At 35.4% G+C, this 25,028-nt stretch overlaps 1 protein-coding gene across 3 annotated transcripts; it reads right to left on the bottom strand.

The window, feature by feature from the left end:
• Positions 1–1,251: 1,251 nt before the first annotated feature.
• Positions 1,252–17,109, bottom strand: LOC306867635 (TLC domain-containing protein 4-B). 3 transcript variants are annotated; one of them, XM_079413416.1, is made up of 8 exons: positions 16,847–17,109; positions 14,564–14,628; positions 13,509–13,661; positions 11,511–11,600; positions 5,756–5,814; positions 5,547–5,641; positions 4,402–4,475; positions 1,252–4,305 (listed from the first exon to the last, which is right to left on the bottom strand). In XM_079413416.1, exons 3-8 carry the CDS (start codon positions 13,652–13,654, stop codon positions 3,975–3,977), a joined length of 795 nt encoding a protein of 264 aa, XP_079269542.1. In that variant the 5' UTR covers positions 13,655–13,661; positions 14,564–14,628; positions 16,847–17,109; the 3' UTR covers positions 1,252–3,974. The 3 variants fall into 3 exon arrangements, with proteins under 3 accessions (XP_079269542.1, XP_079269541.1, XP_079269543.1); XM_079413415.1 differs by lacking the exon at positions 14,564–14,628 and having other exon boundaries at positions 16,847–17,107; XM_079413417.1 differs by lacking the exons at positions 13,509–13,661; positions 14,564–14,628; positions 16,847–17,109 and adding an exon at positions 12,825–12,858.
• Positions 17,110–25,028: the final 7,919 nt, after the last annotated feature.

Raw genomic sequence — 25,028 nt, forward strand, 5'->3', positions numbered from 1 at the left:
CTGTGACCATGTTTGGTAAAAGTTATCCACACACACACAGTCGCTCTGACCCAACCCATTGACCAGGAGTACATGCAGTAGAGCTGGATTCAATCAGAGCCGGACTACAGGCTCAAAAATCTCATTCTCTAGCTTTAATATTCTTTGTCATTTTCTTTGGCTTTCTTTACCTACACTTTTTTTCTGTCCTGTCTATTACATAAACTCTGAGCTGAAGCAGAACTACCTGATTCCATTTTCAACAGGTAGAACTGAAGACAGACAGACACACACACACATACATCGATAGATATTCACTTTACAATACTTCTTAAACATGAGGATGTTCGGTTGCCACTGAACCAAGATAAATCTTCAGTATGCATGAAGGATTGGCAAACAACTGCCATTTGACAACGATTCTGCCAACAGAAAAGTGCTCTGAATGTACAAACAGCACGCTAAATGTTCAAAATATTGACTTCAAAAGTCAAATATCTACTTAGACATTAAACAAACTTACAGTGGATTTATGAACAAATCAAAACACATCAAGATAAAATGTTTCAAAAAGTGTGTAAAATGATCCAAAAAGGGGAAAGCACGAGGATGAATAATTTGACCAACTATACTGAAAGTAAAAGAGACTTGAATTAAAAAAATAAAATAAAAATAAAAAAGTGGAAACTAAACTTGTTTACTAATCCATAATAAAAACACTATAAACCTGAAGAAGTAAATTTATAAGTACATAACCATTCTAAGGTTTGCATTCAGCATCATTACTCGTCTTCATGTCACATGATCCTTCAGAAATCATTCTAATATGCTGATCAAGAAACATTAATTACTATTAATGTTGAAAACAGTTGTGCTGCTTCATATTTTGCTAGATTTTTTAGAATAGAAAATAAAATATTTTAAAAACACTTAAACAGTGGTGTAAATTAAAAATTACACTCTTAAAAAATAAATGTGCTTCATGACGCCATAGAAGAACCTTTTTGTCTAAATGGTTCCATAAAGAACCTTTAACATCTGAAGAAACTTTCGGTTTCACAAAAGGTTCTTTGTTGTGAAAGAAGGTTCTTCAGATTATAAAAAGGTAAGAAAGAGATGGTTCTTTAAAGAACCTTTGACTGAATGGTTCTTTGTGGAACCAAAAATGGTTCTTCTATGGCATCGCTTGAAGAACCTTTTGAAGCAACTTTATTTTTAAGTGTAAGTGTAAATTAAATGCAAAATAAGCAAACAAAAAAGAAAACAAATCAGGACTGTTTTTTATCATCTCAAATTTATTAAGCTGTAATTTCTCAAATTTTGACTGCTACTTGGACAATATTATTAGTGGTCATACATGTCATCCATCGGTTTCAAAGTGTACAGACACAGGGGCTCTAAGGTCTCTGTTGGGTGTCGATTTTCACATTAAAATTTCCAGAGATGATAGGATCCACAAAAGTAATGTGTTAAAAGAAAAAATGTAAAACTGATCAAATCAAGAGATCGGAGAACTGAACAATCATCCAACAGTTCTGTGCTCATTTTAGTATTCTTATAATCACTTCTCCAAAAAGTGACTTCTACTTCAAGACTGATATTATATACACATACATAGAGTTACAATACTGCCATTGGGCTGGTAACCAAATTGCACATAGTAAATGATTCCATTGAATACCATGCAAATCCTCGTCCAAACATCTGGACAGGTAGAAAAGTCCGTCTACTCACCCTTTCATAGATTATTGCTCCTTATCAATTATGAGTCCTTTGTAATTTCAAATGTCGAAATAAATCCATATAATTTAATTGGTGACAGCACATTTTTAAAGCCACATGAGCTTGAAACTCTGACAAACAATTTGGGGCTCCTTGTGATCACGAAAACATCTATCTGCTCTACATGAGGATCGAACCAAATGAGAGCAGGCAAGTGCAACATAGATTATTACAAAGGCCTTTGTTAACAATAAACCAATAAACTCTAATGGGGTGTTTTATATGAGGGATGCATCTACTCATTTATTCTGGATATACCCATTTTTTACATTCTCCCACCCTTGAATCCACAATGACGTATAGGAGTTTAAGATGAGGCTAGGTGAGGTACTAATATTAGTGTTGTGTTAACTCTATAGCTGCTTTATACTAGTACAGTCCAATCTATACTATTATTTCATATACTCATCTGTTGTAGCTTATACAGCAACATGCATTTATATTACCATTCTACATAAAACAATCAATATCTGTAGAGAAACGTCAGTTTTTATGAATATTTAACTAGTTTGGCCAAACAAATGTATAATTTTGAGTATCGCCAATCAATTTGTCCAGTAGATGAACTTCCTGTTGATTTTCGACCAGCCCTCGATTACATTTATTACAATATCAATGCCACAAAGGCATTTTCGATTGTGCAACGGTTGCGCTGATGTAGTACCATAAAGACTAAAATCCTTTGTAGTTCCATAAACATGAAGATTACAACTCATTTCAGACGTTACAAATACATATAATTACATGACCAAATGGCCATCTTCTCCAAAACGTCTCCCGAATATATCTCTATTGTCACAGCTTCACATATTCAAGGCCTGGAGGATGATTTGGTTATTTCGAATTACAGATACAAGGCAAAGTACTACATTTCCCACAATCATCTCCCATTCTCATTCAAAATAAGATTCATTTTGAAAGTGTACCTGAAGAGAAATGCTAGCTCTGACTACAGAGGGATTTACTCTTGTCAAATACTTGGCAGGATTAAGTACTACATATGTTTTTACGCACATATATACTGTATCGTAATGCCACAGTGCAACACAACATGGGTTGACATGCCCAGCTCACACGATCTCACATTCAAGAGAATCACAACAGCATTCATGCAATATGACAAAAGCCTAAACATCAGGCTGGAAGCTCTGGTGACCAAAAAGCTGAAAAAAATAAAAAAACTATGAATTTGGCAGGAAGAAAATAATAGAACCAGGAAAAAACAGGACTAAGATGTGAATTTGCACCGGTTCCCATCAAGCCTTGAGCTTTGAACGTTGAAAATCTGCTTGGTGAGGAAACTGTTTAAAACCTGTGCATGTGTAGTTTAGTTTAACAGAGATAATGGCGGGTTCTAGAAGAGGCAAGAACCTGCGAAACAGATAAAGCACTGCAGTTTCCTCGAATCTAATGCAAAGTGACCTCACATGGTCAGACATGAATATGCACACAGGTATTTGCTAAGTGAAACTTTTAAAGGCTTTAGATACCACCTTTCACTCCATTTCCACATGGAAAATGTCTTCTGGAGATGCAAAAGAGTGACTGACGTGCAACTTAAGATGAGTTCTGCAAGTCTGAACTATAAGAGCAAAGCGTTTGATTCTCATGGACTGTCTTTTCTTCGAGTCCATATGGTGCACGTATTGAGATAGGCAGGTACTACACTTGTGCTTGACACGGTGAGAGGTAGATCTGAGGTTTGCAACCGGTCAGACTGGCAATGGCGTAAAATTGAATGAAGTTGATGAGCACATCCAACCCAAATGGCCAATAAGTTGTGGATGTTGGAGAACTTTGAGGCACATCAGTGTAAATATCACAGGAAACACGGCTCACAAAGTGACCACGATTGGTTTCGAGAAAGACATGGATGGGTACTGACTGGCTAAGGCTTTGCGATGGAGATCTGATGGACTTTTCGTGGTCATAAGCTCATGTTCTATTGCTTCTCCTTGTGCTTGGAGGCACTTTGGTTGTGCTTGAGGCATAACGGGTTAGTTTATCTGCTTGACTTCCACCAGTGCAGGTGTAGCCAGAGTGTCTGTACATGAAGTGGAGGTTAAAACCACACTGGGATGATGATACTCTCTCCTCCCAACCTCTGTTTTGAGAGCACGTCCATCCAGAGTGCAATGGAAAGAGACTCAGAAGTTGTTATATTCTGGGAAGAGAATACGTCTAATCTAATCAGTCGTTATCACGGATGATTCTCAGTCTGTGTGGTTGTTCATGTAATTGGTCTTTTTGGAGTCCACTTTGCCTCCTCTTAGCTTGCCGGTAATGACCTTGTAGCAGCCGCGGGCGATTTTGTACATCCAGATTGTGTTGAGGATATCCAAACAAATGCAGGATACGATCCAGGCCACCTGAGCTGCCAGACCAAGCCTTTCGAACGCTGGCGTACCAAAGGTGCCAAACACTTTTGCCCAGTAGGGCGGCATCACGGCGATCCGCACGAGGAAGAACACGACCGCCATGGCTACTCCGTTGGCGACAACCAGCGGGTGAGTACGAGGGTAAGCTAACGCTTCAAAAAACCACCTGTGGAGAGAGAAACAGAGGTCAAAAGAGATGGTTAGCATTTGGAAAGGTAATGAATCTAAACCAAATCTCTTCAATTAAATAAATGAATCCCACCTTTGATTCACAAATGGCGTTGACAATTCTGAAATCAATCGGAAGTTTGCGAAATAAGGAAGCACTCCACGTGTCTGGAAAAAAAAAACATTACAAATGTAGATCATATAGACAATTGAATACATCTCCTATGAGGAACATGTTTTCATTTTCTGAATTGTAATTTATTTTATTTCACATGATAACTATCCTGAAATAGTAATAAAAAAAAGAAATAAAGAGAAGAAAGTCTTAGTAAAAGTATTTTAGAATAATCTTTTACTATTAATAGTAGTATCATTATCATTATTTTATTATTATTATTCAAATGTAAGTAGTGAAACATTAGTATTAATATAAAAAGAAAAAAAAAATGTTTGTCAGCCAAATCAAAGTCAGGGTGGTGTAACCAACACGCCAAACTAACTAATAAACTAGGCATATTATAGTTAATTAAAACTAAAATTAAAACTAACAAAATAATATAAATGTTCACCAAAATAAAATAAAATCTAAAAATAAGTTTTATTTTAGCAAGTTGCCAAGGCAACATTTCTCATTTTAATTTATTTGAACTTGATGGTGGCTGTCAAAAAAAGTTTATATTTACATATATATATATATATATATATGTGTGTGTGTGTGTGTGTGTGTATGCATTACATACATATTATGTAAACACAAACTTCTATTTTGGATGGGATTAATCACGATTAATCTACAACCTACAACTAAAACGGAAACAAAAATAATAAAACAATATAGAGATATACAAAAACATATCAACACCTACAAATAAAATTACTAAAACAATAAATACAAAAACTGATTCAAAATATTAAAAAATAGTATTTCAATGATAATGAAATAATACGGTAATTAACTTACTAAATAAATAAATACATAAATAATAAAAGTCCAAGAAAACAGGCAATTTGTGATATTCAAAGACAATATTCAAAATGACGAAATTCTAAATTTAAATAGAAAAAAAAAAAAAGAATTGTTGAAAATTACACTTAGAGAAACTTTTCTATAATGTATGACACCTTCTAAGAACTTCCCATTCTCACTTTTATTTGATTCTTATCATTAAAGATTTTTTTTATAGTAAATATCCACAACTTCAAGGGCCTTTCATGTCCTTTGAATTTCCAGGTACTTACCAGCACAAATCCATAAGCGTACAGCGCCGCCAAGTGGTGACAGACAAAAAAAGTGTCACCCATGGTACTCCAGTTACAAGCCAGAAGCACCAGGTCTGAGAGAAGAGATGACGGAAGAGAAAACAAGAGAGTGAAAAAATGTAGACAAACCTGAAAAGATCTGTGTGTAATCTGTGCTTGAACTTCCCTAACAAAACAATGATTCATACCATAGAACAGGTATCCACAGGTGATGGCCACATTGAGTTTAACCATGTTAGGATCACCCCTGAGGAAAGACAAAAAGGATACAGCTCAACAAAAGGCAAAGACAACAGTATAAGAAAAGCAGTCATTCAGCAATGGAAATGTTTAGACTTAACAAGATTAACATGAACGGCTTGTTTCTGAAGGATGTAATCTGTAAGAGCGTCAACACCCAATTAACCTGCAGATGGATACCCAAGGCATGAAGGAATGGTGCTGCTTCTGACTCAAGCCATGTATTACACTACTATCACTGGCAACACTGCCAACTCTACAACTGACATTACACCACAGACATATTCCAGTCAAATTCAATTCACCTGGCTGAACATGCAGTGATATCTGACTGCTGTTAATCTACAACGTTTGCATGTAATCGTATCTTGTAAGTAAATAGCTACATATCTAGTTAACTGCAAATATACTATAAAATGTTTATTATATAAAACAAATTGGCATCAGACTGTTAGTGTTTGCTGAGAGTATTTTGTGGCAAACTTGTGACCTTTTGAACCGTCTGATATCAGATCAGTTTCATGCATTTGAAAAATACTGAAATCTATTTTTTTTTTAATTTTTTGACTTGTAACGGTTTAATTAAATTTTAATAACCAAAAAGGATTCTTTTTTTTCCTCTGGATTCTGTGTTTATGATTTCATATACAGTAAATTTATAAATCAAAAATGGCAATAAATGAATTCATAAAACTTTAATTTAATTAATCTTAAATAATCAAATGAAATTCCTTTCAGTTTTAGCAAACAAAGTGATGCACAATAGAAGTTTACTGTTTAAATGAAAACATGGACAACAATTGTGATGTGTGATATTCCTTAAATTATGTTTCAATAAACTGTATTATTATTAATATTTTGTATTCTCTACAACAGTAATATATTTCTGTCATAATTTCTTCTAGTTAAATCGAACTTTTATTTTGACAGGTTGTCGTGATGGCGTTGGTATGCCAAGGAGAAAAAGAAAAAAAAAGAAAAGGTAACTGTGACTTTTTATCTGACAATTCTGACTTTTTCCCCTGCATTTCTTAGAAAATTGCGAAATATAAACTCAGAATTGCGAAATGTAAACTCAGTGGAGGCTTTCTCATTGACAAGCATCAAGCACCACAGCATATGCTGGTTTAAGCTGTTTGTTTTCATGAAAATACATTCAAGTGCAGTCGACAGGGTCATTTTAGAGTTACAGAAGAGATGAAATGACTAAACAAACCCGTGCGCTTGCCATATGGAAGATATCTCAAGCCAGCATTACAGTATGCGTGTCCCTGAGATGTGTGTCTCTGTGACCCTGTAAAGCGATCAGGGAACTAATACACAGCGGTTGCAGGTGTCCAGTATCTCAATTTGTGCGCTAGCGGCCTCTTGTACACAGGAAGCTCAGTTACCCTCAGCGTGACTCCGCTGTCACCCTCACTGACCTCTGACCCCTGTGACAAACACTCAACTCTCACTGCCCATCCAGCACTAATGCACGATTTCACACCTGGAATATAAAACTTATGTGTGCAAGTGGTATTTACAATCTTTCTTACTAAATATATGAAGGCTATACTGTAGTAGACCAAATTTTTCCCCCCGTTGAATGAAATCAAGCACTTTCTAACATTTTAAAATATCTCTGCCATTTTGCATGGGTCTGCATGTGAATTTGCTCATCTGTTTATGAATGATTATTAGGTTTTATATAAACTATATGGAGTCATAAGGTAGACGATGTACCAAGTTTATATGATTATTACACAATCTGTGATGACAAAATTGCATTAAATAAAAATGCTTTTTTTTCACCAGTGTTCTGCAATAAGATGCTCACAATTTTGAGAAGTCAAATGAAGCATTTATTTTATAGAATATTTATTGACAATAAAATCAAAATTATTAATGGGCCATTAGACATTGACAAACACCAATAAAATTAAACAATAATTAATTAATCAAAAAGCACTGTAGCTTAGGGTTATGATAATTAATTAAAGCTAAACCCATAAAAAAAATACAAAATAAAAAAAACTTACTTAAAAAATAAAATAAACGTTAAAAAAGTAATTTTATTTCAGTTGCCAAGGCAACATTTGTAATGTTTTGAATACTAAAATTTCTAAATTTAAATAAACTAAAATTAATAAATAAAAATGTAATAAAAAAATTATTACATTTAAAACACTATTAAAATGACAAAATGACTAAAACTTTAATTAAAATATAAACTAAAATATAACTAAAAATAATATAATGACAAACTAATACAGAAAACAGAAAAAATAAAATCTAATTCAAAATACCAACAAAAATTACAGTATTTTATCAATGATACTAAAATAACGCTGCTGTAGCCTTAAATACATAACATTGGTGATAATTTGGCAGGAAAAATATATAACACCAGAATCATTACTTTAAAAATCATAATTAAAATTTCTCCCCCAAATTTTATTATCTAATATATTTCTTTCATTGGCTTTCATTATGGTTTGATTGTGGAACATTTCATTCTGACATTAATCTTTAACCTACTTGTCAGGTTATTTGACTTTTACCTGAATACAGATTCTCAACTAAACTAATTGGATTAGGAAAAATTATTTAGGTCACAGTTTATTTCGACAAACAGATGTAGTATTAGCCTTCAAATGAACACACCTAAGCACATTTCTTCACCTTTGATATCAGTCAGTTCACTATGTGGACAAGCAGGTCAGCTTCAGAGAACAGATTCAGACAACTGCCCCGACAGGCCAGACTTACAGTACAGACGAGTCTATTGAAAGCCATTATAGTGAAAGGATGGGTGACAGTCTATTTACAATTAAACACAAAGAGATCAGCTTGAAAGTTTGAAAGGCTCTGTGGAGTATAACTCTTCAGGTCAGACTGGATCAAACTTGTTTAAAAAAAAAACAGAGTGAACTGGCATAAGAGTCATTCTACAAAATGAGTGGCTTTTGCATTCTTCATTATTTAAATAATGACTGTAAAAATGTGAATATGGCTAATATAGTTTGAAACACAGGAGTGAGGACAGACAAAAAAAAAAGCATAAAATCAATTAAGTAAAGAAGAGAAGACTTCTAAATATTTCTCTCAACCTATATCATAATTTTTCTTAGTTTTGAATTTTTCAGAATCCTCTAAATATATATTTGCTGGTTCAAATGAAGACCAACTAAAAGGCATGTTGTTGTACCTGCAGGTTATGCATCAACCTAGTTACCATCATAACTGCCCCTTATTAAAATAATGTATTATTTCATACTTCAAAAACAGCAGCTGACATCATCCTTCCTTCAGCAAATGAACTATGCAAGGACATGAAAATATCTTTATCACTTCATCTTAAGTTTGCCAGAAGTAACACTCTTACCAGCTTTTTTTCTTCTTCCAGTAAACAACTGATGAAACTTGAAAACAAGTTGTCTGTAGAAATATTTGCACTAAATTCTATCTATCTATCTATCTATCTATCTATCTATCTATCTATCTATCTATCTATCTATCTATCTATCTATCTATCTATCTATCTATCTATCTATCTATCTATCTATCTATCTATCTATCTATCTATCTATCTGTTTCCTTACATTAAGTTCACTTTACATTTATTTTATTTGAAGCAACAGAAACTATTTTTGATGGTTTTAGTTGTAGTTGTAGTTTTGCTAAACTATATCCATGCCTTGAGCATAATGGCTAAACTGTAAAACTGCCAACTCCGTTACGATCGGCCCTGAAATGCATTAGTTATGGACTGAATTATATTAATATTGATCAGTGTAGCTTGAGATGCACAATGCCATTTACCTACAGTCGAAACTGGATATTTACAACCCATGCCATGGCTGCTCTGGTCACAACAAGAACAGCAAAGTAAAGAGAGAAACCTTTCCTTGTTAACGATGTCATGATCCCACGACACCCACTGAAGAGTTAAACTGGATGTGAAATAGAATGACCCTGTTTGTATTGGGATGAGGATGACATGAGGTTTGGATGGGAATAGATTCTCAGCAACCTCCCTCTTTTCTCTCTAACACTCTTTTTTCTTGTGTTTTTGGGGGAGCGCTTCTGCCGAGATGGCCTATGGGACAGTGAGAGAGGGACTGATCAAAGGAAAGAGGAGGCCTGTCACATGATATGACAGAGGAGGGGGTCTGGGAATCTGTTGTTTCCTGTTGAAAAGGCGCCTTGTTGGCAACATTAAAAACTCTCTGATCTGACAGAGTGAGAAGCGAGAGAGAAAAAGACACTGATAACAGACAGAAATATGGTTCCCTCACTGACTGAGTCACTCTCACAGGTGACCAAAGAAAACAGAGGTGATGAGAAAGGGGAAAAGAAAGAAAGCAAGAGCAGATGTGACAAAACAAACCAGAATTCAAGAATTTAAAAACACATTCAATTTTTCCACAGAGACACTGATTTTTTTTTCTTCTTCAATGATTATTTATAAAGCTTTCAAAACAAAACTACTCTGAGACGTAATCGAGTTGGTCTTCCTATACTATCTAACTATTTATGCGTGTTAATATTTTCACTGGAGAAAGCCATATTATGGATTTTGAACTCGTATTTTAGCCGGAAGCAACAGTTTGACGTAAAAATATCTTAATGGTGGATTTGTTTCTTACAAAAACAGCTTTTCACTTCACTTCACTTTTCACTTTCACAAGTGGTGTGGATTACTTGTGGATTATTGTGATGTTTTTATCAGCTGTTTGGACTCTCATTCTGACGGCACCCATTCACAAGTGATAAAATTAAAATTCCAAATCTGTTCTGATCAAGAAACAAACTTATTTAGATCTTGAATGGTCTGAGGGGGGAGTAAACTTTCAGTTTTTTTTGTTCATTCCTTCATAAAAAAGTTAAATAACTTTTTTTTTTTACTTCACATCAAAGATGTTTGGCATGATTTGAGGCTCTTTATTAAATAATTTCATGAAATCCCTGCAGAAAATGAAAGGGAAAATGACCTTGAGTGTTGCACTCAATTAAATAAGCAGAAGAAAATGTCAAAAGAAGAAGAGATGAATATATAAGTGAGATGAAAAGGAATCATGCACTCTGTTCCTAGTGAGCTGCCTTGTATTTTGCAGAGCTTTTAACAAACAGCAACCTGAATATGAATCAGAAGCACGAATCAAAAAACATAATATACTATAAAAGTATTAGTATTAGTATTATTAGGCCATAGAATGCTGTATCGGTAGGCAGCTCACTAGGTTTTGGAGCAGACCTATAGAGGACAGAGGAGGTGACAACCACTAAAGATAAATTACCATTCTTCCCCTTCAGGATGCAAAGATGCAGATCAAACAGGCAGCAGGCAGAAAAGGAAAGTTTAAAGAGAGGGAAAGAAGAAAAGAAAATAAAGACAAGAAGACAAATGAGACAGCTGTTGTGTGCACTGCCAACTACAGAGGACACATTACTGATGACAGGGCAAAAGTTCCAATTAAAACTTCCGGACATTTTTCTCAGTTGGACATATAGTCCATGATATTGACACTTACATATATTGATTGGTACTAATTGTAGGTTTGATTCTTGCTTTTGGGACTTTTATGGATTCAAAAATAGCTGAAAGATGCATTGTTTGAATTTAGTTGTAAACAGTGAAAAATGTGAAATATCACAATGAGATCCAAGTAATACACAGTGTTGAAAATCCACTCTGTTTTTGAGTTATCGGCATCTTACCAGACGGGGTCCTCATTGACAGCATCGTCGTACCAGAGGATATAGAGGCAGAACAGCCCCACAATTAACGCATGGACAGTAGACACCAGCCTGAGGACATAAAAACAGCTCAGATGAAACAATATTCAAACAACATTTCAGTAATCATCAAAGTTTGGTGCTCATTGTCATTCTTCCTGTCATTCCAGGGTTTGTACAGTTGCCTATTCAGTCCAATGATTCAATTCCAATGCATTAATCTGAATTTTGACATGCTGGAACCAAATAGACACTTATAAAGTACAACCTTAACTCTAACCCTGCAATCAATAATTTAATAATAGTGCCAAGGGCCACAAAAAGTCATTGTATGATTTGCACATTCGGTTGAAAAAAATCAGCATTAGGAATATCACATAGATGACATGATGCTGACACAGTAGGAAACGGTATCTACGGTAGATAGCTGACAGTGATTTTGTGTGCATGTGTCTGAGTGAGTTTGTGAGAAAACATTGTGTGTGGACTGTAGACTTTCATATCTGTTATCTGCGCTGTGAGAACCCCTCTATAAGACACTTCTCACTATTTGACAGGACACAAATTAAAAATGCCAAATATTTGATGAAAACCAATGATCTAATGTTTTTTTTGCATTCTCTGTTCTACCCTGTTAAGTATTGTGAACAAAGTAATCAAGGAAATGCTTTGACATCACTTTACCTGATAACATCAAATGAACAATACAGCCTTATTTTCATACCTTGAGAGTGTGACAAATGTTTCATCATTGAGTTTTTTACAGGCATCCATAAACTAATTTAAAAACAGATAAGCAATCTATTGTGCAAAATGCTTTGCACTAAAAAAACAATCTAATTACAATTATATTGTTGTACCATTTTCACCAATTCAACTTGTGTGGTTAACCTTTGACATTTTATATATGTATTGTTCAGAGACCTATCTCTTCCTAACTAAGTGCTGTAAGGTCAAAGTTAACCAGGTTCAGAAGATTACAAAGAGGAAAGGTGATTAGACCAAACTGCCATTCACCTACATTTCACAATACAGTACAGTACAGAGATCACTAGATCTCTTGAGCTACGACATGTACGACAACATTATGAATTATATTTGGATGCTTGTTTGTACTTCTGAAGTTCTTAAGAATCTTAAATTATCTCTACGTTTCTTTAAAGTCCTTTGCAATATTATTTTCTTCAAAAAAACTAAATCCTTAGATCAGAATGAATAATAATTCTTACCTTTTTTTAAATTATGCTTAAAGGGATAATTCACCCAAAAATGACAATTCTGTCATCATTTACTCACCCTGATGTTGATTCAAACCCTTTTGAGTTTCTTTCTTCTGCTGAGCACAAAAGAAGATATTTTGAAGAATGTGTGCAAAAAAAAAAAAAAAAAAAAAAAAATCAATTGCTGGTAGCCATGGTATTGGCCATGACTTCCATAGTATTTTTTCCTCACAATGGAAGTCAATGGCTACCGTTGATTATTTGGTTACCAACATTCCATCATTTTTGATGTTCCAGACAAGAATGAAGGTTCCACACACCTTTTTTTTAGGTGAAGTATCCCTTTAAAGGTTGTCTAAATGCCTAGAATCCAATTTAAGGTCTTAAAGGTAAAATGTTTAATTCATTTATTGGGCTGTTTTAAATATAAGCATTAGAACATTACTACTTAACAAAAGCTTAATAATCTGACAAATATACCTTTAAGATTTACAAGTGTAAAGTTTTGAATTTGACCTTGTGTGCAGGATAGCATCCGACAATGTAAATTTGATTATACTATTTACTACTATATTTCCTCAAAATGTGACTTTATTGTCCCTGCTTTAGTCTATATCTGTGCACGTTTGATGATTATTTATCAATCTATGCATATCTAGCGGCCAGTCCATCTCTATTTGTACTGTTCACCCATCCATGCATGCATGCATTTCTAGCCACATTTCTATTAGAGCAGTGCTGAGCTATATGAGTCTGATACCTGGAGTTCCAGTCGTTGAGTTTGTTTGGAGGAAGTTTCCCATAACCCTGTGTGAAGTTGGAAGACAGAACCGGACTGACGCAAGAGAAGAATAGCTGGAACCCCACAAAGCTACCGGCCACCACATACACCTCTCTCATATCCATCTCTCACCTGCACAAGAGACATCACAACACACACCGTCACATCTGTGCTCTTACCTGCGCTTATTCTGCAAACTCTTACTAGTCCAGAGCACAGCAACTGACCCTCCATTCATTTCACAAAGACTATGTGTTAGGCATTAATCTGTTTGTGAGTAAAAAAGTAGAGTGGCAAAGTAAGTTATTAAACATGCAATATCGTGAATGAAATCATTGTTTTCAAATGTTCAAAGAAGATTAACACCATGGGGAAATAGTGATGGAGAATGTGAGAGAAGGAACGAGAAAGACAAATTTTAATAGCTTTAATACTTTTTTTTATATTTATTTTTATGTTTCTGTTTGCACTAAAAAAAAAAATCATAATTTGTTTGTCAAATTTTGAAAAGGGAAAAGAGAACAAATAGCTTAAAACATTTACACACATCTAAATTTACATACAGTATTTAGCAGGATTTTATCTAGATTCACGAAGCATTCTTAACAATAAAATTCTCCCAAAATGCCATTTTCCTCTTATTTCCAAATAAGAAATAAGAACATTTTGTATTCCAAAAAATACAAAATGCGCTCTTCTTTTTTTCTTAAAATTGTTCTTAAAACAAAACTTAAATAAAGTTGATGACCTCATCTTTGTCTAAAATCCCGTTAAATACAACTTGTTTTAAAGGTATAATGTTTCATTTAATTGTGTAGGAAAATATTTGAGAGAATAGACAGCTTATTCCCACATTTGTGAATAATAGTCGTAAAAGACAAATGACTATAAAAAGAGAATATTTTAGGAAATTTGGGAGAAACTAGCACAAACATCTCATATCTCAGGTCAGTCTATCAAATCTCCGAAAAATGAGCGCCAGAGGCAAGAGGAATGTAATAAGTGTGTGTCTCATTATAGAGTGGGTCACTGACCCCCAGCATGCAGAAGGGTCATATTGAGTCATCTGGTATTTTTCAAGCTGTATCTCTGCATCAAGCTATAACACACACACACACACTGCAGAACAACTACACTGTGCATCAATGTCTCTGCAATAAAACATTTCTTTAACATATTTCATCGGTCTTTTTACCTAAAGCAACCAAAAATAAAAAACACAAATGCATTATTTTTAGTACCAAACACATGATTTTCCAAATACGTTGGATTCTTTCACACAAACATCCGGCTGTTGTTTTCAAATTCTTATGCATGCAGCAAACTGTGTGCATTTACTTGGAACTTCCAGAAGAGAGGCTGAGGAATCCATTGCGAAACCCTTCATGATCGGGTCTAATACACAAACAATGGGCTCAAGTGCACTAATCCCATCAAAAATGTGAGTAAACATGTAGCTGTACTTTATTAAGATTAAATTAACAAAGGTTTAAATCATTTACCCATGTACTGACAATAGGACATTGATTAAAGAGGAGCAGATTGGGTCATGATGAAATCTGCACAATGTATTTCTTTAATCTAGTAACCAGCCTGCTGTTGCCCCAAGTTAACACTTCCATTGTAAATCTATTTACAGACTAAAAAAGGTGCCTGGCAACATGTGATCTCCTGTGAAGAGGGCACGTATGGAGCACATTCTGTAGCAGTGACACACTGAAGAGAGGAATGTGCTTCAGGTAACCTTTCAACAATAAGCAATCGACCACCACATTAGAGACTTTCGGCTGGTCACATGGCTGGGAATGAATAAGATTTGGGAATAATGCACAAAAGAATGTCAATTCCATAACATGATACACTAAACTAGATGATATTTTATATATCAAACCAATGTGTATATGGCTCATTCCTTAACTTTTGATATTTTCCCCTCAGGTCAATCACTGTCAAGTTTGAACATCAGCTGAAGCTTGACTTTGATAAATGCGTCTTAAGGAAGTAGGTGTGTGGTTGACTGGTCTCTATTTATCACTTCACACCTGTGCACTATGATAAGAGACAGGTTAAATGTCAGCAAGTCATTATACTGAACATGACATGGTGGAAGAAAATACCCAGATACCTTTGACTTGCCAACACAACAAGTTTGCAGTTTATTCTTGTGGATAAAAATAATAAGAAATATATTGAAATAAGCTGTCAAATAATAACAACTTGTGTGATTGATATCTAATAGATCATGTAAAATGTAATTTCTGATCTTTAAAGTGTTACTGCGCTGTCCACACACAGTATCAAAGTATTTTATCTCTTTGTTAAAACTGAAAAAATACCCTTAAATATGGACGTATAGGCTATATAAACGTATATAGTACATATTTTATCAATGTAATTTTTAAGAAACACACACACACACACATATATATATATATATATACATATATATATATATATTTAAATTATATACACTCTGCATAAAAAAGTAAATTGTACAGGTATTATTCTGCAAACTTACTTACTGATACAGTATATTGTGTATTCTTTTTTAATCCCTATTATCCCTATTTTTTTTTACAGATAATACAATTTTATATATTCAGTTTTAGAGGGAGTTAAAAGTCTGGGTAGAGTGATTTTAGCAAATGCTAACATTTCAAAACTCCCAAATAAAGTACACAATTATAAAGTTTAAATATTGTAAATCTTACAATTGCATTGCAAAATTGTAAATCTTTCATTTCAAAAGCAGAAGGAACCTGTTCCTTACAATAATCACACAAATATTTGTGTTGTAGGCTATTATCATTTTCGTGTTCTAGTCTATTTGAAGAAGCTGTAGAACAAGAAACGTGTGACAAAAAAAAACAGCTATCATACAAAATTATGCGGAAGCTTGCTCCACTGCGCAAGTTCAGTTTCGCCTGAATAACACTGAAACATTCTACATTAGAATTCTTTATTCACGAATTCTCTGAAACGTAAAAGAGAGCGGCTGCGTCAAAATACCCCGGTAACGTTACGTCGTCATAACGCGCTGCATAATAATGCGCAACCGTCCCCGATCCTCAAACAATAACAAAACGAGCACGCAGTGAATCCAGCCGCTTTAACGCAAGAAAATGTGTAGCATGAGCGGTGTATAAGAAAATTCTGCATTTATAAGTGACTTGAATGACAGTCCAAACGCGCTACACTTTTCTATTCATCTGTCGCCGTAACAATGGCCATGTAAACAATGCATGTGTGACAGGTGCAGAGAGCGATGCTTCTGTACACACACGCGCTTTGTGAATGACATTTACACTGTCCATTACCTGATAAGAGTCTCAGGTCTGTGTAAACGTGTCCAGATCTTGTTGTCTGCTTTCTTCTGTCCACGAACCCAGTTTTATCTGGATGCGACGGCTAGCGAGCTGTCTTCAAACCCGCGCGTCGTCTGTGGCGTACTGGCGAATAAACCTGTACTTCTGGAGCGAGGACATTTCCCACCTTTAAAAAACACACAAGGATTTCGTTAAGCTCCACGGAGCCCGCTGCAGCAAACACTGCATTTCTTCACCGTGTTGACAGGCTCCGCCCACCCCTCCTCCTCACAGCACACACACCCCTAAATGAAGCCGCTCAGACGCTTCTGATTTAAACACACAGTCTGAAAGAATAATCTGGCTATCTGTCTATGAAACATTTGTATTTCTTGTATATTTGCTGGAATATGACGAGCACTCAATGCAAAAAAATAAAGCAAAAATCTTGTTAAGATTTAACAAGCTGTTTTAAAGGACTAGTTCACCCCAAAATGACAATTTGCTAAAATGTCCTCACCCTCAGGCCACCCAAGATGTAGATGAGTTTGTTTCTTCATCTGAACAGATTTGGGGAAATTTAGCGTTACATCAGTTACTCACCAATGGATCCTCTGCAGTGAATGGGTGCCGTCAGAATGAGAGTCCAAACACACCACAGTAATCCACAAGTAACCCACACCACTCCAGCCCATCAATTAACATCTTGTGAAACTAAAAGCTGCATGTTTGTACGAAACAAATCCATCAAGACTTTTTTTTTACTTCAAACCATTGCTTCTGGCTAAGATACATGCTTTCTCCAGCACCGTTTATGAGCAAAACAGTCCAAAACCGTTTTAAACAAATATGTTGGTGGGTTTTGATGTGAGCAGACAACAGGAGGACTTTTTCACTGAAGGACCATGTTACAGTGGATTATGGACTAGTATTTTGTCTAGAAGTGATCGTTTAATGTTAAAACATTTTTGATGGATTTCTTTATTACATGCAGGTTTTCACTTCATTAAAGATATTATTGATAGACTGGAGTGGTGTGGATTATCTGTAGATTATTGTGATGTTTTTATCATATGTTTGGACTCTCATTCTGACGGCACCCATTCACTGCAAAGGATCTGAGCAAGTTATGTAATGCTGCATTTCTCCAAATCTGTTCTGTTCAGGAAACAAACTCATCTATTTCAACCAAGCCACACTGCATGAATCCCCTTTAGAAGAAATGTGTTAAAGCATGACAGCAGCAGATTTTAGTTTGCTGATATGCGTTGTGCAATATTGACCATGTAATCATGAGGAAACTCGGGGAAAACACTGTTGGGGTTTCTTTGGGTTGTTTTTGTTTTTTGGTTTGAAATTCTTTCCAGAACGAAAAGCCTTCAACAGTCTGTCTGTGGCTGTTTACTAATAAAATGGCTTTACATTTTTTTGCCCCTTAGATATGCTGTCATTTGATTGTATAGACATGTAATAATCATCAAAAGATAGCAGTGAATAGTCCTTAACCCATTTAATCCCACACTAGTGACCGTAAAAAAGGTTTTCATTTATAAAGCTCTAAAATCCTTACTGACTGATGTTTTAGTGCACTTCCTGCAAATATGGAACAAATAAAGGGTCTCAATCAAATATGTGCAGTTTCACATGATTAGTGCAAATCGTCACATGACCAGAGCAGTTTATTTCCTGTTTGCACCTTGAGAAGACGATAACTGCATCAAAGCGCCAAAATGAAAGGCTAGTAAGGTATGTTAACATAAAGATATGACAAAGATGTTTGGGACATTTTATCTTTATATCTAGTCTTAATATATGAATTCTTAATATATTCAGTTTTGTTGAGTGTGTTTATAGAATGAGTAAACATCTTGATGGTCACAATAGGGACCGGTGGGATAACAGTGAACTTCGGTATACAATATAACTCCAATTGCAGTTGTTAGTGAAAATTACACTAAATGATGCAATTACAAAATATTGCACTAAATTAAAAGTTCAAATGTTAAAAAAAGAAATTACAATATTGATGTTGTAATACTGGTGGCACTAATATAAAAATTTGATGATATATTTTACAAAAAAGTAACAATTCTGAAAAACGTTTATGGTTGTATTTTTTTTGTCTTTAATCTCAGTATTTCTATCGATGTTGTATAAGGGTTTTTTATGCATAATAGTAACCCAAGAATGTGATCAAACAGTTTAAAATAGCTGGGCTGAGATATACAGGTACATCTCAAAAACTTAGAATATCATGAAAAAGGTCAATATTTTTTGTCACTCATTTCAGAAAGTGAAACCCATATATTATATAGATTCATTACACATAGAGTGAAATATTTCAAGCCTTTATTTCTTGAAATTTTGATGATTATGGCTTACAGATAATGAAAACCCAAAATTCAGTGTCTCAGAAAATTTGAATATTACATAAAATCAATAAAAAAAGGATATTTTAAACCGAAATGTCAGGCTTCTGAAAAGTATGCTCATTTCTATGCACTCAATACTTGGTTGGGCCTCCTTTTGCATGAATTACTGCATCAATGCGGCGTTGTCACGGTTCAGGGTGCCTTCTCGGCTCCTCGTGCTGTCTGTGTTGTCCTGTCATGTTTGGTAGCTCGTGGTCTGGGCAATCAGTGCTGATCATGCAGCGGGAGGACACGGATCACGAGCTGACTCTCCTCCACCTGTCGCTCATTCCCCCACTCCCGTATATGTCCCAGTTTTTCTGTTCCTCATTGTGAGTAGATTGTTTTGTCCTTGCTTGTGTGGTGTATGAGAATCTCACTTCTCTATTTTGACCCTCTGTTCCCTTGTGCTACAGGACTCGTAGCACGGAGATCCAGCAGCCTGTGTGGTCCGCAGACGCTGCCGGCCAGCTCTGGAATCTCCGCTTCCTTAAGCCGCTGTTATATATTGTTTATATTATTTTGTGTTTTGGTGGCGAAAATAAAAGTTTCTCCTGCTCTACCCTGCATCTGAGTCCTCTATTACTCACACCGTGACAGGCGTGGCATGGAGGCAATCAGCCCGTGGCACTGCTCAGGTGTAATGGAAGCCCAGGTTGCTTTGATAGCGGCCTTCAGGTCATCTGCATTGTTGGGTCTGGTGTCTCTCATCTTCCTCTTGAGAAAGCACAGTAACACCATGGTCATTGAACCTGCTTTTGGTACCTTTGGCAGTGTGGGCAGGTGCCAAGTCCTGCTGGAAAATGAAATCAGCATCTCCATAAAGCTTGTCAGCAGAAGGAAGCATGAAGTGCTCTTAAATTTCCTGGTAGATGGGGGCATGTTTGCCATGGTGAAGCATCTGCTCTTCTTTTCAAAACAGGTTGAAGACGTCTGGGCATCGAGGTTATGAGTTTCTGGAGTTTTGGTGTTGGAATTTGGTCCCATTCTTGCCTGATATAGGTTTCCAGCTGCTGAAGAGTTTGTGGTCGTCTTTTAGACGTATTTATTGTTTAATGATACACCAAATGTTCTCTATAGGTGAAAGATCTGGACTGCAGGCAGGCCAATTCAACACCCGGCCTCTTCTACTACGAAGCCATGCTGTTGTAATAGCTGCAGTATGTGGTTTTGCATTGTCCTGCTGAAATACATAAAGCCTTCCCTGAAATAGACGTCATCTGTAGGGGAGCATATGTTGCTCTAAAACGTTTATATACCTCTCAGCATTCATAGTGCCTTCCAAAACATGCAAGCTGCCCATACCGTATGCACTTATGCACCCCCATACCATCAGAGATGCTGGCTTTTGAACTGAACGCTGATAACAATTTATTAACAAGATAGATTTTCAACAAGAATATCAAATTTGGACTTGTCTGACCATAAAACACTTTTCCACTTTGAAACAGTCCATTTTGAATGAGCCTTGGCCCACAGGACACGACAGCACTTCTGGACCATGTTCACATATGGCTTCCTTTTTGCATGATAGAGCTTTACTTGGCATCTGCAGATGGCACGGCGGATTATGTTTACCAACAGTGGTTTCTGGAAGTACTCCTGGGCCCATTTAATAAAGTCAATGACAGAATCATGCCGATGAGTGATACAGTGTCGTCTGAGGGCCCGAAGACCACAGACATCCAACAAAGGTCTTCGGCTTTGTCTCTTACGCACAGAGATTTCTCCAGTTTCTCTGAAACGTTTGATGATGTTATGCTCTAGATGATGAGATTTGCAAAGCCTTTGCAATTTGACGTTGAGGAACATTGTTTTTAAAGTATTCCACAATCTTTTTACGCACTCTTTCACAGATGGCCTCTGTCCATCTTTACTTCTGAGAGACTCTGCCTCTCTAAGACATCCCTTTTATAGCTAATCATGTTTCAGACCTGATCTCAATTAACTTAATTAGTTGCTAGATGTTCTCCCAGCTGAATCTTTTCAAAATCTCTTGCTTTTTCAGCCCTTTGTTGCCCCCGTGCCAACTTTTTTGAGACCTGTAGCAGGCATCAAATTTGAAATCCGCTCATTTAGTGGATAAAAGTGTAAAATTTGTCCGTTTAAACATTTATGCTCTATCGTGACTGAAATATTGGCTCATGTGATTTGAAAGTCTTTTAGTTTTCATTTTATTCAAATTTAAAAAAAGTCCCAACATTTCTGGAATTCAGGTTGTACTATCTAAAGAACCTCAGCATAACTTCTTTTATAGGTAACATCAAACGTATAATTAGCTGTGGAGCTTTTGTCATACAGATGAAAGCAAAGATGTAACAATAATATATCAAAAAGACTTTTGGTCATTGAAAAAACCCACATTGACAGGCAACTCTTCTGAATATGGATATGAAATATCTTTGGGCTTAATGCATATAGAAACAGAACACTGAATTAGATGTATACTGTATTCTTTCAGCAAGCCACATGTGATATAACACCACACAATTATGAGTCAAATAATTTTAAAAGGCTCTTTTTGGTCACATATTTGGACTAAAATAGAAGAGGCCTCCAGCAGTCAAGTAAACCTTTAAAAACGATATCACAGAAAGAGTCAGAGGCATGTCACACTTTTACTTTATTCAATTACCCAAAACACAGATCAATGACTCATTGGGTGTATATAAATAAAATCACCAATGTAACAAATAAATCCAGTGCACAGGAATGGTGTGCAAAATTCTTGTTGTTTTTTTCTTTTTTAATACAAAAAGACTTGTTTGCAAAACTGTACAAATATCTTTTCATTTGGGTGTATGAAAGAAGGAATAAGAGAGTGGAGAGCTACAGATAAAAGATTTTTAAAGGTGAAGCATGTCATTTTTTTCCAGTCTCTATAATTATAAATAAACCATTTGCATCTTGATTTGCCCCAAAAGTGTAAACACTGTATGGCTTTGACTCTTTCTTGATCTGTTTCTTTGAGAATCCTTCTGACCAGCCCAAAACAGCAGCATTAGCTCAACCAATAGCGTGAGTTTGGGGCAGGGCTTTCTGTTTGTCCGACCAATAGCAGACGTTTGGGAAACCTGTGTGAAATCAGTCATTGCTGTTGTAATTCCATTCCCTAGCAGTAAAAAAACTGCATACTTCACCTTTAATGGAGTGTTTTAAGGGTGTGAAGGTGTTTCTTAGCATGTGTAGATGGTGCTCTTACAACAGAGACAGTAACTGTACGTAGCACAGAATGTGGCAGAGGCTGGACCTGGTGCCGGGATGTAAAGGCTGAGGGGCATCAGACAGATTAGATGTCACAGTTAATGTTACAAACATTAATTTTCATCCATTTGGAGTGCAACAAGGTGGTGCGTTTACACTCATCTGATTAAAGTACACACAATTTGTATACACAGCTTACTTACAGTACCAAACAATTAGTCTAAGTAAACACTATGTTAGAAAAGAAATGTGATTTAAAGCAAACATTCTAAAAAATCCAAAATTTAACAGAGCTTAAAATTAAAATTAAAAGAATAAAATTCTGAGGTGCACAACATTATGTTTACATATGGTATAGCACATACAGCCAACTGACACCGCTCATGAACATCCTCTGTGTAGAAAATCTATTAATTGATCAAACATAAGTATATGAATCTGTGGCCAATACTTTATTTTAGCTGCCTGAGACACTTAAATCATTTGCTCAAAATTTCCCCAATTTAATTTCTTAAAGGAGCAGTTTATCCAGAAAATAAAATTTAACTCACCCTCAGGCCTTCCAAGATGTAGATGACTTTGTTTCTTCATTGCAACAGATTTGGAAAAATTTTGCATTACATCACTGGCCAATGGATCCTCTGCAGTGAATGGGTGCCGTCAGAATGAGAGTCCAAACAGCTGATAAAAACATCACAATAATCCACACGACTCCAGTCCATCAATTAACATCTTGTGAAGTGAAAAGCTGTGTGTTTGTAAGAATCAAATCCATCATTGAGGTGTTTTAACTTTAAACCGTTGCTTCTGGCCAAAACACGAGTCCATAATCCATAAGAACGCTTCCTGCAGTGAAAATGTTCATCTCCTGTTGTCCTCTCACATCAAAATCCAGTAATATATTAATTTAGAAATGTTTTGTACTGTTTTCTCTCATAAACGGTACTTGATCTGTGCAGATTTTCTCTCCTGATTCAGACTTTTTCACTGGAGAAAGCCATTATATATTTTAGCTGGAATTAACAGCTTCAAGTTAAAATGCTTTAAACATGTTTCTTACAATTGCAGATTTCCGATTCACAAGACATTAATGATGGACTGGAGTTGTTTGATTGTTTCATTGGAAGGACCTTTCATAACATCATCATTATAAAATGACAGCCAAAGTTTTTTACAAACTTGCTAATCAGGATTGTGCAAAATTCAGAATAGATTTGCTTTCAATTTACAAATGTTATTTAGAATTGAATTGGCCACACCCCACAGGAAATCAAATCAAATCAATCAATCAGCTTTTGATTTCTATTTAGTTTAGTACAAAATATGAACTTATTATAAATCTCAACCTGAACATGACATCTAACATTGCCTATATGTAATTTTGTATCTAGATAACTAAAATAAAATATAAGGTGTATTTAAAAAAAAACAAAAAACAAAAAAACCAATGTTAACAGTAACTGTACACTCCTTAAAGGTATTCCTGGAATATTATATGAAAAGAGCTTTTTATTTGCAAAAGTGCCTATAAAATAAATAAATAAATAAATGGAGTTAAAAAAAACTTGTCTTGATAAAACTTTCATTTCTAGTTAAAGCTTACTGTACAGAATTTCTTCAAATTTCAATTAATCTGAATTCTACTTCCTTGCATTCAAAACCTTAATACCGAATCTGTTACCTCAATTTCAAGTTCAAATTCATGAACTGTAAATCAAAATGATTTTTCAATTCAATTCTGAATGCCGCTCGACCCTGCTAGTAACACATGGTAATATGAATGTGAAAGGGTTGCTTACTATACAGGAAAGAAACTAGCTGACCTCCATTTTTGAAAATGTTCACAGAAATATCAACAACAATACAGATGCTGTCTTTACTGTTCTGTTGACGTCATGGGGTGCTTCTCTTGCTTTTCTCTCCTGAGAAATGAAGAATCCAATCCATACTTTGATGAAAAACTGTAAGAACATCTCATGTCTGAAAGCCTTGTGTCTAGGGAGACAGTAATGAAAAGGCCTTCAAGTCAGACTGTGCATTACATCTAGCTGGTGGAAAAATCCTTGCGAGCACGAACCAGACATTAAATATTAAAAAGAATGCTGTGGTTGCTTTTTATGTGTCTGTCATTCTGTCTATCAATTCCTTATGATGCATCCAAACATTATTACAAGAGCTGGTATCAAGAACGTCTCCAAGTTTAGAGTTTTTTTCCTTGATGCGCACTTACAGGATGTCCAGATAGCTGATGATGATGAGATTGTCCCAAGTGCATAGTGAATATGACTCAAAAACAAATCAATAGATAGTTTATGAATGTCACTTTTCAAAACCATACATTGTGATGACTAATAAATGTAACTTAAAAACTCCATCAGTGCTAGAGTGAACATACGTCCTCTTTTAACAGAAATGTCTGGGCTGGGATTTCTAAAGTGCCTAAAATGTGCAGGTTTTGGCTTTGTTTTCCTATTGGTATATTATCATACATTATATGTATATGGATTTGCATTGCTTTGATATTCTCTGTAGATCCTGCCTTCTTGCACACCACGATTGGTCGATTTTATACAATGCAT

This window comes from Barbus barbus (genome assembly GCF_936440315.1).
Source record: "Barbus barbus genome assembly, chromosome: 4".
NCBI classification, from domain to species: domain Eukaryota; kingdom Metazoa; phylum Chordata; class Actinopteri; order Cypriniformes; family Cyprinidae; genus Barbus; species Barbus barbus.

Bases quoted from the DNA above. Each gene is read 5' to 3' on its own strand.
- LOC306867635 (XM_079413416.1), bottom strand. From the start codon at position 13,654: ATGGATATGAGAGAGGTGTATGTGGTGGCCGGTAGCTTTGTGGGGTTC. The intron at 11,601-13,508 runs GTATCAGACTCA...TTATGTCCTCAG, and splicing joins CTCAACGACTGGAACTCCAG to GCTGGTGTCTACTGTCCATG. The intron at 4,476-5,546 runs GTAAGTACCTGG...TTTTTTTTCCAG, and splicing joins ACGCTTATGGATTTGTGCTG to ACACGTGGAGTGCTTCCTTA.